At 41.2% G+C, this 18,293-nt stretch overlaps 1 protein-coding gene across 6 annotated transcripts in view; it reads left to right on the plus strand.

Annotated features, from left to right (window-relative positions):
* Window positions 1–861: 861 nt before the first annotated feature.
* COL12A1 (collagen type XII alpha 1 chain) overlaps window positions 862–18,293 on the plus strand; it is a 101,760-nt gene continuing 84,328 nt past the window's right edge. For 4 of the 6 annotated variants that reach the window (XM_065835548.2, XM_065835550.2, XM_071806867.1 and 1 more), the window contains exons 1-10: window positions 982–1,276; window positions 3,864–3,971; window positions 12,160–12,276; window positions 13,089–13,232; window positions 14,112–14,168; window positions 14,858–15,121; window positions 15,233–15,397; window positions 15,844–16,017; window positions 16,830–17,120; window positions 17,345–17,947. In XM_065835548.2, the coding sequence (XP_065691620.2) occupies window positions 3,899–3,971; window positions 12,160–12,276; window positions 13,089–13,232; window positions 14,112–14,168; window positions 14,858–15,121; window positions 15,233–15,397; window positions 15,844–16,017; window positions 16,830–17,120; window positions 17,345–17,947 (1,888 nt within the window). In that variant the 5' untranslated portion in view covers window positions 982–1,276; window positions 3,864–3,898. Of the gene's footprint in view, window positions 1,277–3,863; window positions 3,972–12,159; window positions 12,277–13,088; window positions 13,233–14,111; window positions 14,169–14,857; window positions 15,122–15,232; window positions 15,398–15,843; window positions 16,018–16,829; window positions 17,121–17,344; window positions 17,948–18,293 lie in introns of all 6 variants that reach the window. The other 2 variants (XM_065835549.2, XM_065835553.2) reach the window with 2 other exon arrangements.

Here is an 18,293-nt window from a genome sequence, read left to right on the forward strand (position 1 = left end):
GGGCTGCCGCTCCCCACGGGTGCAGGAGCAGACCCCGCTGCGGCGCGGAGCCGGTGGCGGCCTCTGGAAGCCCCGGCCGGGGACTACCTGCCTCCCCTGGCCCCCCGGCCAGTTAAGGGGCCGTGTGTCCCACTGTGTTACCCTCTGGGACACGTCGGGTGCCACGGGCAGGCTCTGGGGAGCAAGCGACGGGAGACCCTCGCAGAGCCTCTCACCCGGAGAGCTGCCCAATTTTGGGAGGTGCAGTTTCTTTTGAGGACACCCGGTTTCAGACAGGGATCACGGTCGCATGTTTACCCGCCGGATCTGAGGGAGGAGGCGGTGAGGACAGTGCACCCCGTTCCTTCTGCCCGCAGAGCCCCGCTGCAGGCGGCACCCAGCACCGGCGGTGCTCTGTGCTCGAAGCAGAACACCTATACAGCGAGGGAGGTAGTTTAATTTAGGTAGGGTACACAGAGTGGAGGCCAGACACACCTGAATTGTATTAAAATGCCTGTATTCTTTTTGGCCCCGAGGCTTCCCGGCCGCGCCACCGGGGCTGCCCGCGCTCCTCTGCGGGGCTGTCCCGTGGGTCAGCCCTGGCCTGGGGAGGGCGAGCGGGCCCTTCGCTGGGGAGGGGGGCGACTGCGTAGAAACCCCTGCGAGGGATACCCTCCGCAACGCCGTCCATCGAAGCCGTGCCCGGGAACTCAGTTTTTCCACTGCCCTCCCGTGTTCCCCCCGTTTGGGAAGCCGAGGGGAGGGAGGGGGCGGCGGGCCGGGCCCCTGCCCGCGGGCGCGCTGCCGCGGCGGCCGCCCGCCTCATGCCGCAGGAATGCGCGGAGGTATGCGCCAGTTTCCAGAAGTGGATCCCCTTCCTTGCTGGAGCAGAGCAGCGCATATATCACCCGGTGGCAGCAGTCCACCTTCCCTGCAGTTTCGTAACCGCTTACGAGGGTAAATTGAGAGTTGGGAACAGCCCTCTATTAAGTAGCAGATTGAGAAGAGGCTCTTCCCACTTGGAGAAGGCAAGTCTTCCCAGACGGACCCCTAACACCGGGAGCTACAGTAATCGAGGCGCCTCCTCTGCGCTCAGCTATTGCCGCTGCTTCTGCTCCTCCTTCGCCGCCGCTGCTACTTGCTGCTCCCTCCACAAGGTGCCCCCGGAGCTTCATCCTTTCTCCTCCTCCCTTTATCCAGGTTCGACGGCTGCGGCTGCTGCTGCAAGCACCGCCGGAGTCACCGCCGACGGAGCTGCCCCATCACCGACCCCGGCACCCTGCAGCCTCCCTTGAAGGTCTGTGCCCGCGCACGAGCGGGGATCCCCTGCTGCCCCCTCGGCCGACCCCCGTTGCCTGTCCGTACGCACCACGCACGCAGCCCCTTCTGAAGCACTTTAGGCTGAGATTAGCAGCGCTGGGCTGAAGGCTGATATAGGAGGGGGCAAAGAGCGTGTGTGTGTCTGTGTGTGCTTGTTGGGCATGTCAGAGCCGGCTTGCAGGCGTGAGGCCGAAAGGGCGGAGGTGCAGAGCGGAGCGCCCCGAGGGGCTGCTGGCTGTCGGGCCCGGGGGGGCCCGGGCTCTCCGGCCCCGGGTGCTGCCGACGGACGGGTGGCGGGGCAGAAACGCGGTGGGAGGCAGCGGTGGCGGTGTCCCTGCCACGGTGGCTCCCTCCGGCTGCAGCCGGAGGCCGATGTAAGTGCCCAGGGCGGCCGCAGGCACGCTACCGCTGCGGCTTTGGCAGCAGCTCTCGCTTCCCTCCCCGGGGTGTGCAGCTGCCGGTGATGCTTTCTCCTGTTACCAGTTTTTTATGCCTTTGATAGGTAGTGGGTTTCTCCTGTGTGGTGATTTCTTTTTTCTTATTGAAAGTGGGAAATGTCATGCACTGTGCAGTTCAGAAATGCTTAGGCAAAGCTTCTGTAGATTGAATTAGTGTGAGATTGGACTGATACTGGTGAAAGGCCCTTTTTTTTTTTTTTTTTTAAGTGGTCTCTGAAGATCAATGAGAAAACCTTTAGTCCTGACACAAAGTCTGCTTGTGTCCTTGCTGAGTCAGTGAGAGGAGTTTTCCCCTGCCATCTCCAGGCTTTCTTTCATGCACCTAAGTTTGCAAGAAAGAAACAGTTTCTAGGTGGGCAAACTATTGCTTTGGCCGAGATGTTTTATTTAATGAAAAAAAAATGTACATCAGGAATGGTAGCCCTGCAGCACTAGTGAACTCTTAGATGCCTTTGTGAGATGATTAATTTCTGCTGCTTTTCAAAAGGATCAAAAGATGGCACTCCAAGCCCACGCAAGATTTCCGGGACAAAAGTCCATTTACGTTGAGTTTAGGCAATCCACAAACCCACTGCAGAATGCAGCAGATGTGCTTAGGGACAGACGTTTCCCACGCAGAGCAGTGATATGATTTTGGAGCATTTCAGGAGAACTTAATGCAAACCTTGTTCTTTCTCGTGTTAGTGTCATGGAGTTGTTATGGTTAATATTACTCTTCTTCTGTTTACCCGCTGGAGGTACCATTGGACTGAAACCATTGCTTAGTTTTTCTTTAAGCTCTTGGTATTTTTATGTGCAGTGAAGGCATTTGGCTAAGGCAAGCATACACAGCTGCCCCGCAGAAGCCTGTTAAGTTCTGCGTCAGTAACTGGGAAATTCCTGGATCTCTATAGCATCTACCCACTAAATGTGCCTTGCTGGTTAGTTCTCTAGATGGCAGAAGAATATTATTTTACCCTTCAGCTGTTTCTGTGGACTAATGATTTATGTATTTTTCTTTTGTTTTGCTCTTGGCATCTTCCTGATAGAATCTGTTGCCTAATTGCTTTTGGAATTCTCTTTCCTCCAGCCTAATTATGATATATGATGCATTTATGACTTTTTTTCAAACAAATTAACCCTCCCCTACTTCCCGAGATGGAAAAACGCAAACTTTAGAAATACTTATATGCATATGCAATGAGGACTGTTCATATTATCTTTTACTTGGACAAGGAAATAATTTGGAAGTTTTGCTGGAGTGATTTGGAGTAATTTGACATGACCTAGAACATATAGTTATGAAGGTATAGCTGCTTGCAATTAGGAACCACTAACTTGGCCTAATCCCATTTATTTTGCTGGACGACCTGCAGTGACTATGAGCCTCTTTTACTTGTCTGCTTTTTATAGTGTATTTTAAATCTGTTTCTCTCGGAACGTGTAAATGAATTATCAGATGTTGAAACATCATGGCTAGACAGATGTGTCAGGTTTCAGTTGTGTGTTACACACATTTCTGTATAATCTATTTCAGACCTTCAAGAAATGAGGAATAGCACATTCGTAGGCAGAACCCCTCAGAAAGAGTTTTATTACACTTTCCAAACTGCCTTGAGACCACTAAAACACAGCTAACTAAGTGCTTCAACAGTTATGAAAAAGGAGCCGAGTAAAATCCCCAGCTGAAAGAACCATTTAGTTGATCCAAGGCAGGAATGACCTCTGAATTAGCTATCATCACACTCGGCGATGAAGTCATGGAGCTCCCTCCTGGCTCCTGCCCATGCGGAGGCATGGATCTTCACTGTGCTTCCCTGATCAAATTAACCCCGACTAGGTTAAAGCTGTGTATGTTTACCGCACTTGGAAAGGGTTCAGCAACAAAAGGCACATTATTGCAGGACGAGATTCTCCAGTTAGTCATGCAGATCTGTCATCGTTCTGGACAGCTTTCAAGTCTAGAGGTTTCAACCTGGTCCTGTGGGTGGGGGCTGGGGATAAGGGAACAAAGTGAAATCCACGGTTCGTCTTTTTTATATTTCATGAATACACCCACGCCAATACTCTAATCCACGCGTATCATTTCCTTCTCCTTTCTCTCTTCCCCCCACCCCATCGCTGCAGATTCATTCATGTTGTTGTGATCTGAAAGGGCAGAAATGAAGACAGCGCTGTGCTCGGCAGTCGCTGCTCTGTGTGCAGCCGCCCTCCTCTCCTCCATCGAGGCTGAAGGTAACCTTCCCCTCCCTGTCTCCTTGTCCCCCATGCCCTGCTGACAAGCAAACCTCCCAACCAGCCCTGGCCTACAGACTCTCTCCATTTTGAGTGTAACTACTTCACCTTCTCTTTCTCTCCTTCAGAGAAACACCTCTCCTTCCTTGCCCAGCTCCTTCTGTGCTCTGTTTCTCCCGGCTAGTCAGCCGGACCGTAGCTCTCTCTCTCTGTCTCTCTGGTGTGCTGTCCACACCACTCCACAGACAGGACGTGGGCCAGCTGGCATGGCTGCCCAGGCCCAGCGCCTCCAGGAGCCCGCTGCCACTGCTGCTACCAGTGGGCAGCTCGGCACGGCTGGGGCCTGTGGTGCTGCCCCGCTGACTGATGAAGAATGACTGGGCTCTGTGCTGTAGAGTCTCATTTAGTTATGTTGAGAGATGAAACGAAAAATCCATCACCCAAAAAACTTGCAACTTTGAAATAAAATGCTCCAACAGAGTCTGGCTCTCTGCGCCTGTGTGTTTTGTTCAGGCTGGACCCCTTGCCTCTGTCCCACCGGCCTGCCGGTGCACTGGCCTCCCCGGCTTGGTGGGGCGACCCCCTGCGAAGCCCTGGGGTGGCCGTACCCTCCCTTGGGGATACTGCAGCATCCGTGGCGGGTCTGAACTGGGAGACATGACAGGGGAGATACTGTGGCATGTCCTGGGCACCACCGAAGGGTGGCTGGGCCTGGGCTGGGCCTTGCTGTGGTGGCCAGGGCCCCAAGGCTTTGGCATGCATGTGGTGCCATCACCCCCAAAAGGACTTTTCTTTTCCTCCTTGTCCTTGCCCAGTCTCTCTGGAGGCTGAGGTCCTTGTCAGCTCATGGCAATGTCCTGCCTCCAGGTGCAAGGATGAAGACCTGGTGAAACCCATTTATGGCTACCACACTCGCCACAGCATGGCTCAAAATGGCCTAGCCCTGGCATGTTTGCCTCCCTGGTGGATTAACAGCAACTGTGGGGGAAACCTCCCCTTTCATACTCTGTGTGAACTGCACGGCTTTGTTTGTAGTAATAACATTTCTGCCAGAAGTGGCTGCCAGGGGAATTAGAGATGCTGAGTGTCCTGTGCTGAAATGACTTGATCTGACCTCTGGGACCTGACTCCCATTGTAGGGTGAACCGATCTGCTGGCTGTGAACTCTCCCAGGTTTACTGGGAAAAAACAGAAGCCAGCATCTGATAACTCAGTTTTTTCTTTTCCTTCTCTTTCTGCATTAAACTGAAACAAATTATTTGACTGTGGCCTGCTGCAGGCTCCTGTGCCTGGACTTGATCACCTTGGCTGATGGCTACTAAAAGCACAGCATGTCAGAGATGCCTCTGGGGTGTTTGAGCCCCTAGTAGTGGTGCTTACTTGAGGCACACAGATGCAAAGTACACTGTTTTTCTGGGAAAATATGACTTTTCTGACAGTAGTGCAACATCTGGTCACCCTAGGAGAGAATCAGCTTGCTGCCTCCCTCTTGCACTGCGTTGTTGTTGGCTGATGAACCAAAGAAGATCATTTGAAGTCATTTCAGAGTTGCATTTGAAATGCAGGACCACTGTGCCAGAGAAAGCAGGGAAAATGTGCGGTTTTGATGGAGGAAGGGAGTGAATGTATTAGTGTGTCCTTCCCCATCTTAGGAGGGAGCTCCCTAGGAGCTGGAGTAATGTAGTTGTCCTGCACCACTGATTACATGTATGGAGTAGGTTATTTCAAAATGTAAGCAAAGGTGTTTTATTTATCTATACTGTGGACTAAACCAGTCATAGCTTGTGTACTGTTAATGAAAGCTATAAAAATATATTTGGAGAAGCAGACAGTTATTTTATAACTAGTAAAACTAGATGCATTGCCAGACAAGCTGGCCAAGCTATATAGATCTGATGTTGAAGAATGTGCCATTTTAAGCAAAAGAGTGGATAAAGCCTGGTCTTGTGAATTGTAGAGCTCTCCTGGACATGACTTACATATTTCTGAGTGAAGAGTAATGTATTGAATAAAATATCTAGTTTATAACAATCAGGTTTCTATGAGGACCTTTTCCTAGCTCCAGAGTTTCCAAGTAAGGGCAGAAAATTGTCTTGAATAGGAAATGCAGTGAGAAACAGTGGTGCTGAAAATGGAAGTTCAAAGCTACAAGTACCTTAGGACTTGCTCTGATGGAGATTTCATACAGCTTTTTGCAGTGTGTTTTTTGTTCGCACTATGCTGGTTATGCTTCTGCACTGTTTTAATTCTGTGCTTCAATTTTGCATCACCTTGTAAATTGCATGATGGATCTTATTTACTTTAGTTCTTCCATCCTGTCTGCTGTTTTCTTTTTTTAAAAAAAAAAATTTATTTAATTTTGTTTTTATTCCTCTGGCTTTTTCTGTGGTGTTCATGAGAGAAGTGGTTTGAATTTTCTTTCCCTTGGTGGGGTGAAAAAGTGAGAGGAGGATAAGGGATGGGGCCATTTGATGTGGTAAAGATTGTTGATAGAGGATCAGAAAATGGAGTGAAAGAAGAGGGAAGGAAAAGCTTAGTTCTATTTTGCTGCCTTCCTTCAGCTTTCATTTTTCAATCCTCCCTGGGAGTAGATCTGTTGTTTATCTGATACTGCTGGTCGTAGGTTCCCAAGTCTTCCAGGATGAAACTGGTTTTTTATCAGCATGATAGCTGCTCAGTGGGTTCTTCGTGAGAGCCGTGCTCTGGTGCTGTTGGCAAGGCAGTGATCTGCAGTAACAATGTTACGGCTTTTCTACAGAGATACCGCAACGCAGGGGTTTCTAGTTGGAAAATCACTGCAGCAGTAGAGAGGGCAAACCCAGCATATAGTCTAAATCCATTTCACTGGGGAAGTTTCTTTATCCTGGACAAGGAAACAAATCTGGTTTCATGTTCATTTTTACTTTTTTCTTTTGCAGTGAAATTCTTCTAGCTTTGTTTTGCAATCCTTCTGATGTCTCAGCTTAAACTTCTTGTGTGTGATGCTATATTTTATGCTCTGTTTAAGTTGTTTCTTGCCTTCTTAGTCCAGCACTGCAATACTGCAGTGCATTCCTTGTGCGTCCTCATGTCAAGATTTCTTTCTGTCACAGCATTTTTTCCATCTGTGATCACAAAGAGCCAGTGGGAAATCTATGTCCTTTTGCTAGATAAGATTTTTTTTCATTATTTTAGTCATAGTTAAACCAAGTAGATTAGTATGTGAATAACCTGTTAGTTGTAATCTTAAGGAAATGCTATGATGTCATGGCTTGTGTAGTGTTTTGTGTTTCCTAATACAGGGGGATTTTCAAAGGCACAGGAAAGGAATGAAGAAATCATTGGTTCTATGTGACCTCACTGGCCATGTAAAGGTGCTGACTTTTCAGTATTTCAGGAACTGGTTCAGACCTAGAAAAGTACATTTTCTAGGCTGGATGCAGGGAAGGAGGGCGTCACTGAGCCAAGCATGGGATCTTTGAGTAGTGCAGTGCAGAAAAAGGTTTGTCAGGTGAAAAACCTGTCTCCAGGAAATGCAGTGCAGTAAGTGACAAATAATTGCAGCACAGCAGTTACAGAAGATTAGAAAGTTTCTCATGTAATAAAACTTGTGTCAAGTACATTAATTTGAATTGACTGAATGGTTTAGAGATTATTTGAGATAGCTGAAACTTTTAAAGTTAACACCTTCTCAGCTTTGGAGCTGTTGGTGGGACCACTGTTTGATTACCTTTAGATGTCTGATTTCTGTCTTTCAAGATACTAGCTGTTGATTTCCAAGTTCCTAAAAAGAGAACAATGTAGACTGATGTGTGAAACTGATTTTTGTATATACCTGACAGTGGCTATATGTTTTTACTAATGCTAATTAGAAGATACATATACATATATATGCACAAGCATGCATATAATCTGGCAAACATGCATGCATGCAGTGTGTGTATATATATATATATATATATTCGGTTATGTTTAGTTACATACATCTTTATAAGTATGTATATTTAAATGATTTTTTTCAAAATGCACTTATGATCTATATATCTTGTATTTTGAAGAAATTTCATATACGTGTATAAAATACAAAAAATGCAAACATATAGGTGGCAATATTTCTGTGTTGTGGTCAGCAATGGATATCAGACAAGGCTGAGAAGCTGCTCTTTACTACATTGCCAGGCTATAGCTCACTCTTTCTCCCATTCACACTGGCAACACTGACTTCAAAGGAGCTTGACTGGGGTTGTGATCTAGTTAGTTTTGTCAAACATGTGCTATATATGAAGAAAATAGTAAATGAGGAGTTTTGGCCTCTTCCAGCTTCAGCAGGGCTCAGTGAGAGCAAGGCTGGGCTTTTCCTTCAGCTTCCATGGCCTCTATGTTATTTTAACACGGGTTAACATGTTATTTCACATGCTATTTATTGTCAATCTTTTATAGTGATGGAATTGCAGTTTTTATTTCACATAGGGATTGTGGATGGCAGCTATTTCCAGGTTATATCACTTCTAAGTCTGGTTCTAGGTTTAAATTGTTTGATTTTCTGATTACATTTTACTTCCATCTTGTTAAGATATTGTGATTCTCTAGCAGTCACATTGTTTTATCTGTAAAAAACTGTAGACTTTTGTATATTAGGTTTGTATTACCTGTTAAGTAATACAAGCTAGTATAAGACTTACACAGCATAAGAAAGCTGCCTTGCTTTATATTTTTTGTTTTGGAAAACATGTTGTTATTTTACATGTATATAACATAAAGAGTGGAAATTAATTAAGTATATTGTCAGGTTTTTTTTTCTTTTTTTTTTTTCTTTTTTTTTTTCTTTTTTGTCTTTTGTGGTGCATAAGATAGGATATCTGATTGAGGAAGTTATAATACCACAGTTCTAAAAGTGGTGGAAATTAACACAGTCTAAACGTTATAATCACACAGCAAGCTGTCTTTTTACTATACTGGAAACCTGCAGGGGAGCCATACATTTCTGTGTATCATCAGTGGAATCACTGTATTAAGGCAATGCTATAATACCATCACATGTTACGATCATGATTCTGTACCCTGACAAGCCAGTGAGAGGTTTGGCGTGGATTTTGATGGACACAGGATCTGACGGATCAGCAATGTCATACACTGTCGGCATATGTGCAACTTCACTTGTGTAAGTAGCCTGAAATCAAGGCTGCTTGCTTGAGTTAAGCTGTGCTTACATGTGAGCCTTTGTAGAGCCGTGTTTTAAGGTTTGTACCTGTCATGGGACAAACTCCCATCACAATCCAGTGCATTTTGTTCCTGGAAGTCTGATTTGACTCCATGTTGAAGCTGTACTATATTTCCAGTGGTCAATTCCCTACTTCAAGAAGAATTTTAATAAGATGGAGTTAACAGTTGCCCTGTTTGATTATCGCAATAAGGTTTTTATTATCTAAACGTTTTGCTGTATTTCAGATCAATTTACTGCTCTCGGTTGTATGACCATGGTTTGGTCTTCACCCCACAGCCACTTTCACATGGGTGAAATCTGATCCATGTGAAGGTCTGTGGATGTTTTTGAAGTTGTCTTTGAGTATTGAAAGCTCACAGACCATCCATAAGACATTTTGAAAACATTGGATCCAAACTGGCTTTTTTCACTCAGGCAAGGTTCCCCTTTGGATTTCAATACAAGAAGCACAGAGCTTGAGTTTGATAAACCATTCACAGGTTGAGAAGGAACGGATTTGAAGTGCAGCAATGAATACTGGGGTTAGGTGTCAAGAATAGTTTTATGATGATAAAGTGAGTGAGGCGTTGGAGTAATTTCTATGGGAAGCTGGCAGTCTTGCCAAAAGTGGAAGTTTTAAGACTAACATGGGGTGGCTGATCATGTCTTGGCTGTGGGATGGACGAGGGGCCTTTCTGAGGTCCCCTGCAATGCCGTTGTTCTAAAAGGCTGTGAACACCTGGATGAACGGATACCTCACTTATGTATCCATGTAGTATGATTGTTACCTGCCAAGATCCACATCTGAATTTTCATAAAGCGGATTAAAATCCTTTAAAATGTTAAAGACTCTTCCTCACAGTCAATTTTTTCAGTTTATCTGGAATCCGGTCATTTGGATATCAACAAGTTGGGCTGCTGCTGTCCTTCAGCAGTTAAAGCCTAAAGCCTCTGCTGCAACATGCCAATTTACTTGCAAGGTTGGTGGCGCTATTTTTTCCATGTACTGAATTTTTTTTAAAAGCATGCTCAGGTCAGTTGTCTCTGCCTTTGCATTAAATTTGTCCTGAGCCATTGCTACTGAAACAATATTTTATAATGATATTCTTATCATCTAAATGTATTTGACTATTAACACATGTTGCATGATTGTGATACTAAGTAACTACCGTGCTGTCCCTAGCATTGTGATACTCATAAGCTGAATGATGAATAAAGTATGCATGCAGGTTAATGGTCTAATCTCACTGCCTGTGTATGGACAATAGGAAAAATAACATTTACTTAGTACTAGTGTATCTATTGTATCAGTATTACAAAGCCATATTATCCTATGGTTGGAAATGACAGTAAGCGAAAAGGAAAAAAAATACCTATACAATTGGTTGCCATTTTTTTGAGCTCAATATTACTTATTGCAATTGGACAATGTCTTTTTATAATTATATATTCTAGCATTTATTTCTTTATCTGCTTGTTAAATTATGTTGAAAACTAAAACAAAATCTTACATATATGGAGATCTCCTGTGAAACAGAGAAGATCTGTTTATTAGAAATGACTGCAAAACAGTCTCACAAGTAGTTAAGGAAAGTATGGCTGAATCTAATCTTACTTTGTAGACCTATTTAAACAGTAATATATAATACACCTACCATGCACTGACAGTGAGTCAGTAAAATACTGCATGAATAAGCATGACAATTTTACAAAGAGAATATCATTATAAAATATTATGAAACCTCTTTGTGTAATGAACCTTGTACATGGAGGCTTTTGTCCATTGTGGGAAGCTAAAAAAATAATAATCAACATTTCATTTACGTATGCATGATGCTGCAAAATAGCGTATGTAAACTATTTCCTTCTGTACTATTCAGTTACTTCTGTCATCAGCTCCTACAAGTTTTATTTGCAGTCATTTGTTCAGATCACTGGTGCCCTCTTTGCTGTTCTCTATAAATTCTGTAAAATAAATGTCCATAAATATACTTTGATGTTGTCTTTTCATAATTAACCATTGTGTTGTTTGGAACCATACTGGCATTTTATGTTAAAATGCCACTACTAGTATGGGTACACCTGCTGCAAAGGAAACATGAAAATGATAGTTTACACCTTTGAAATTTTACAGCAATCTGGTGTAAACAGGTAGAATCTTATTTTTGTGAACTTGTGCATCAGCTCAAATATTTCAACAAATTGCAACCACTACTAACCCCACTTATTATCCCCTTTGTTCCTGAATCTTTTGCAGCCATATGCAAAATATGTCACTTCAGTGGCTTCTAGGAACAAAGGGGTGGAGCTCTCCATATTTTGAAATAAAATGCTACATCAGTATATCATTATTACTGATATACATTTTACATGGATATTCATATCTGGACCCTAACAGAAATCGTTTTACTAAACATTAAATGCCCAATCTTTTCCCATATTTTTAAAAATGTTTTTTCTCTGCCAAGTTTCTAGATTCAGTGAAATTGATAAGAAATATGACTATGCAGAGACTATATTAAAAAGCTGATCAATTATTTGATGTCTAATTAAGAAGAATTCCGTGTTCTCAATGTCCTAGATGATCTCATGATATTGTAAGCAGGTTGTGATTTGGCATGCTTGTACGGATTGCACCCAGCATGTAAAAAAAATTCCTTTAATTGTTATGTGAAATGTTTGCATATGTGGTGATTATCTGTGAACTCATTGTACATGTATTCAAATGTGTTTTCTATTGTGCTTGATTTTGCTGGCCATTCTTGAATGTCTTGGCAACTCAAGAAACATATGTTCTGTGCTGTCCTCTGTAATGTGTATACTCTTTGATGTTTCGTCATATCTTGTCAGCTTTTATTTTATTCTTTTTCCAACAACATATCTTTATATTTGTTGGAAACAAATTTATGCAAAGACAATTTTAGTAAGCTTTGCTTGACTTTATTTATTCATTTGCCAAATCTTGTTCAAACTTTTAAACATCCACCTGGTATAAATCTTTTGCAGTTAATCCGCCGTCAGACTTGAATTTTACAATTATAGATGAACATAATGTTAAAATGTCATGGAAAAGGCCACCAGATGCAATAGTGGGTTACAGGATAACTGTGGTTCCAACACATGGTGAGTTCTGTAAAATTTTGTTGTGTCATTGCATTTTTTAAAAACTTGGGTTTATTTTCCCTCATATCTAACTTAGGTCTGAAAGTAGCTATTAACATCTTTCTGAAGTTTGTGATCAAGACTGGGTAGCAGCAAAGGGCATACAGGAAAAAACAGTGATTATTCCAAATTAGAATTTTTCTTAACATATTGTTTACCCTTTGGGTACTGCAAGTAATAAGTTTTGCATGCCTTTGCTTTGCAAGCAGCGAAAAAAGAGGTAGAATCACCACTCTGCTCCTCTTCTATGTTTTTACCTTAAAGTTAGAGAATTGTAATTCTTTCAAGTACTTTGCCCAGGGGAAATATTGCATGTGTCAGGTAATGATGCAGTAAAGTCCTATTACTGCCTGATAATGGGTGTGTAAGATACCTATTATTCTATTTCACTTTGAAATATAATCAGTGTAAAAGTGATATTGAATAAGAACTGGACCATGATTTGTTAGATGACAATACATATTGTACATGCATGTTAAGTTTCAAATTTCTTGGAATTTATTAAACAATTTAGTAATTTTGTTCACTATGGAAAACACGTTAGTTTGAAGTTTGGTGTTTCAAAATCCTACTTCAGGAAAAAAAAAGGAAGTATATAATTCTAAAAATATAGTTGCATTTTAGACACATTATTCTAATTTTGTTCTATTTATTTACTTGTGTATTTATTTATTCATTACGTATTTATTTATTTTTAAATTTTAAATTATTGACTTGTCATTGATATTACCAGATTTAAAGGCCACATTAACTATTTTGTATATTTATTGCAGATGGACCTACTAAAGAATTTACTCTTTCACCTAGCACTACCCAGACTGTCCTATCAGATCTGACACCTGATGTAGAGTATGTTGTATCAATAGCTTCATATGATGAAAAAGAGGAGAGCCTACCTGTTTTTGGCCAGCTGACAAGTAAGTACCTGTAACAGAATTAGAAAACCAACTAAGATAACTGAGTTGTCATTCACAAAACTTGACTTTATCCCAGTTCCTCAACAAAATTGCCATATACCTAAACTGTGATCAGATGTATTAATATCTGTCTGAACAGCCTTTTTCCCTTATGCATCATCCCTAGCAGTAGCACAGTTAATTTGTAAGAAATAGAGGAGACTAACAGGTATGTATCATGTCTGACAACCCCTATAGAATTTGTTGCAGGAGGCCACTGATTCTTTTGAGTTAAATGTACTTCCTATGAACTGCATCTGCTGAAGTCAAGGTGAAGATTCTCATTGACCTCAGTAACAAATGAATCCAACTGGCTTCCTGTGTGTGTGAAAAGAAAAATCAACTATCAAACAAGAAATCTAGATGTATAATAAAATATGGAATTTAAAATTTATTATTTAATATTTAGTAATTAAATAAAGCATAAAATAAATTTAGTTAAATAAAAATGTTGCACACAGCAGACTATCTTCTATGACAAATTTTATCATACGTCTCAGGTTTCTCGAAGAACTACAGGAAAATTACTTATGATGAGATCCCATATGTATTAGAGCGGGATAATATTGGTATTTCATCTAGGGATGTCATAGCTGATTTTCAGGAAGTTACTGTACAAGACACACAAATACGGAGGATTCTTAATTATTTGTATTTTCTATATTTTGTGTTGCCCTGAATGTTATGTTGTCAAATCTGGAAGAACAAGTGATGTATTTATAACTTACATTTATATTTTCAAATTCTGAGGCTTGTCAGATTTGTGTCTCTAATTCTCTACATGCTTTTCTTTGATGTTAACAAATTTAACCTGATTCTCTCTATGTTGTGTTTTGGCAGTTCAAACAGGTGGTCCAGGAATACCAGAGGAAAAGAAGGTTGAGGCTCAATTACAAAGTAAGGTGTTTTGTCTTTCAAGCTATCCGACATTTTAGAGTTAACTGATGTTTATCTCTAAGGCACCATAAACTGTGTTCCTGTGTTACCTAGCAATAAAGTTAACTTGTAAAATTGTCCAGAGTTAAGAAAACTTGGGAAGGGACTGGGATGGAAGGAATTTATAGTCACACTGGAAGAATAAGTTGGTACTTAAACCAGGAATTTCATGCAACTAATGTGAACAAGTCAATAGCTGTCATAGTACTATTGACAAAAGACTTTGTGCTGTGGATAAAAGATATTGCAGAAGAACCTATGTGGCTAATATGGGAAGATAAAGATGCAAAGCAGAAATGGTAACAAAATGAAATGTTAGCACAACATCGAATTGTTGTAAAAAGTTTTGTATGTGAGTTTTCATCTGCTATGGCATAACAGATCTTGTGGAAAAGTGTGAGAGGCGTCTGAAAGCTGAGTATCAAGGTGACAATTCACTTTTGGTAATGGCAGCTAGAAGGCTCGTGTGGGTGTTCACTTATGTGAATAATAGTTTCCCAAGTAAAATATTCCAGATCACAATATCAATGTATTAAATATCTGATTGTTTTGGCTTTACCTACTGAGTTTCTGTCAGATACTCCTCATTGATTTGTTAGAGTGCAATTGCTCATTTGCTAACAGATTTTTTTTGTGTGTGTGTGTTCCAGGATGCTCCATAAGTGCAATGACAGATTTAGTTTTCCTGGTAGATGGTTCATGGAGTGTAGGGAGAAATAACTTTGGATATATTCTGGACTTCATGGTTGCTCTGGTATCAGCTTTTGATATTGGGGAAGACAAGACGAGAGTTGGAGTTGTTCAGTACAGTTCCGATACAAGAACAGAATTCAATTTAAATCAGTATTTCAGAAGAAGTGATCTTATTGATGCAATTAAAAGGATACCTTACAAAGGTGGCAACACAATGACAGGTACAGATTTCCCACATATGTGTTTATACAGTATTTCACTTTAAAATTAAAATTAGCTTTAAATCCTAGTTCATTCAAGCCTAATAAAATAACTTGTGGTATTGTTTTTAGGTGAGGCTATTGATTACCTGGTTCAAAACACCTTTACTGAGTCTGCTGGAGCAAGAAAAGGCTTTCCCAAAGTAGCAATTGTCATTACGGATGGAAAAGCTCAAGATGAAGTTGAAATTCCTGCAAGAGAGCTTCGCAACATAGGAGTTGAAGTTTTTTCTTTGGGTATGTTGAATTTTCCTGATGACTGAGAGATTAATGTCGCTAAAGAAGTTATATGTTTTACAGATTCTGTATTTCATGAATTTTGCCACGCCACTATGTTCATATGAATGCCTTGAAATGGGTCATTTGCTCCTTCAGAGTGGAACATGTCAGTTGTGTTAATTAGATAGTAATTCTGTAGCTGCTGCACGAAGATTAAAGTGACTGACAAGCATTGTCTCAACCTTGGCCTTATTGAAGCTACCACATTATTTTCTCAGGCTGAAATGGAGCATGTGATCTCATTGCATCAATCTTATTTTGTAGCTGGATTATTGATGATGACAGAAGACAGAACTAAGTTAAACTCAGCTATATCCCAGGATGTTCTGATACTTCATGAATACATTCACAAGTGTCTGTATTTTATGGCCACTTAACACAGTCCTGTCTATTGTAACTTCTAGGAATCAAAGCAGCAGATGCAAAGGAACTCAAGCTAATTGCATCTCAGCCTTCACTAAAGCATGTGTTCAATGTGGCTAATTTTGATGGAATTGTGGATATACAGAATGAAATTATCTTGCAAGTGTGCTCTGGTGTTGATGAACAACTAGGTGAACTGGTCAGTGGAGAAGAAGGTGAGATACTTTATATAAATATATCTGTTGACTTCTCTTTGTTCTGATGTGTATTTAAGGGCGTATCCCTACTTTCTTTGTTTCTGGAGTTTGATCTGTTGCTTCATCTAGCAAGTGTGGAAAGCTGGTCTCATCTTTCTGCATTTAAATGCAGGAGAGCAGAACACGTGATGCAGTAGATTTGGAGTATCTCCATTATTCCGCAGTTTCAAGGGTCACACAATGATGTGCAATTATCAGAGCCTCATATAGTCAAATCTGGACACAGGCATCACTTCTATGGAAAATGTACCGAAGGGAAAAATCCTGCTTAGTGAATGGGAAGAATAAGTAATAGGTTAAGAACCAAGGAAATAAAACACACTGGAAAATACTGAGAAAACACAGATGTTAAGCTGTGTCATTGAAGCTTTCTGGCCCTGTAAGATTCTAAGTAACTAGTTATTCTCTGACCAGAATGGTAGCAGAGATGGCTCCACTGTCCCAGTGCTTTGCTCAGGTCTGCATTTGTTCACAGTTTCTACTGTGTTTCAGTGGATCTTTCACTTTTGGTTGAAACAGTATTACAGCAAGGCAGCATTTCTCCTGGAACTACAGTCAGGGGACCACAAATGCATTGTTCATGTTTCTGTCCTTTCACTGAGACCCAATTTAGACTGTCTTGTAATTCACTTGTATTTATTTATGCTAAAAAAGTGGGGTTTTATTAAAGATTAAGCAAAGATGACTGAATTTATTACAGAAATAAAATTGTGCAATATAATATGTATAATTGTAATTAATACTTTGGGTTTACTTTTGATTTTTTTCAGTGGTGGAGCCTCCTTCAAATCTGGTGGCCACCCAGATCTCCTCAAAATCTATCAGGATCACCTGGGATCCATCCACAAGCCAAATAACTGGCTATCGGCTGCAGTTCATTCCAATGATAGCTGGTGGAAAGCAACATGTACTGAGTGTGGGTCCTCAGACTACCGCTTTGAATGTTAAAGACCTCTCTCCAGACACAGAATATCAAATTAATGTTTATGCAATGAAAGGACTGACCCCCAGTGAGCCAATAACAATAATGGAAAAAACACAACAAGTAAAAGTTCAAGTGGGTGAGTTAGGAGCTACTGTGTTATTTTTACCTGGTAGCTTTTTGTTGTTGAAACCTCTGACGCTTGTTTTAATGTCATACCTTCATTATTTATGAGAAAGACCTTTACTTAAAATGGTTTCTTTCCTTTATGACCAACTAGATACGATACATGAACTACAGATGAAATTATAGTGCTGTGGCTACTGAATATCTGTTTACAGTGGCAATTCTTTTTCCTTACAGAATGCTCACGTGGTGTTGATGTAAAAGCCGATGTTGTGTTTTTAGTGGATGGTTCCTACAGCATTGGTATCGCCAATTTTGTTAAAGTAAGAGCCTTTTTGGAAGTTTTAGTTAAAAGCTTTGAGATATCGCCTCGAAAAGTACAGATAAGTCTTGTCCAGTACAGCAGAGATCCCCATATGGAGTTTTCTTTGAACAGATACAACAGAGTGGAAGACATAATTCACGCTATTAACACCTTCCCCTACAGAGGCGGATCTACCAACACAGGCAAAGCGATGACATATGTAAGGGAGAAAGTATTTGTTACCAGCAAAGGATCAAGACCAAATGTGCCGAGAGTCATGATTCTTATCACTGATGGAAAGTCGTCAGATGCTTTTAAAGAACCTGCAATAAAGCTGAGGGAGGCAGATGTAGAAATATTTGCAGTTGGTGTGAAGGATGCAGTGCGTACAGAGTTAGAAGCCATCGCAACTCCTCCTGCTGAAACCCATGTTTATACAGTGGAAGATTTTGACGCTTTTCAAAGAATATCATTTGAACTTACGCAGTCTGTCTGCTTACGGATTGAGCAGGAACTGGCAGCTATAAGGAAAAAATGTAAGTAACTACTGTTACTTAGAGAAATGTAGAAGATGCAATGAAAAAAGGTCTGAACCAATGTTTTGTACCTGTAGTCACCTAAAGAACTGATATTGATGAAATTGTCCGTATACAAATTGTAATTTTAATAACTGGGGATTCAGTTATCATTTTCAAACATATTAAAAGCAATGAGGGAATCTAGTGGAGAAACTGAGGTGAAAAAAAATATTGCAGAAATATTTTTTTTGCCTCCTCTCCTACGTACCTAGAAAGCTATTGAAGTGTATGTCTATCTGGAATGACCTTCGTGTATGTGCTCTGCTTTTACACTCAATATGTTGAGTAAAACCGTTACTTACAA

Source organism: Patagioenas fasciata, chromosome 3 (assembly GCF_037038585.1).
Source record: "Patagioenas fasciata isolate bPatFas1 chromosome 3, bPatFas1.hap1, whole genome shotgun sequence".
Classification (NCBI taxonomy): Eukaryota; Metazoa; Chordata; class Aves; order Columbiformes; family Columbidae; genus Patagioenas; species Patagioenas fasciata.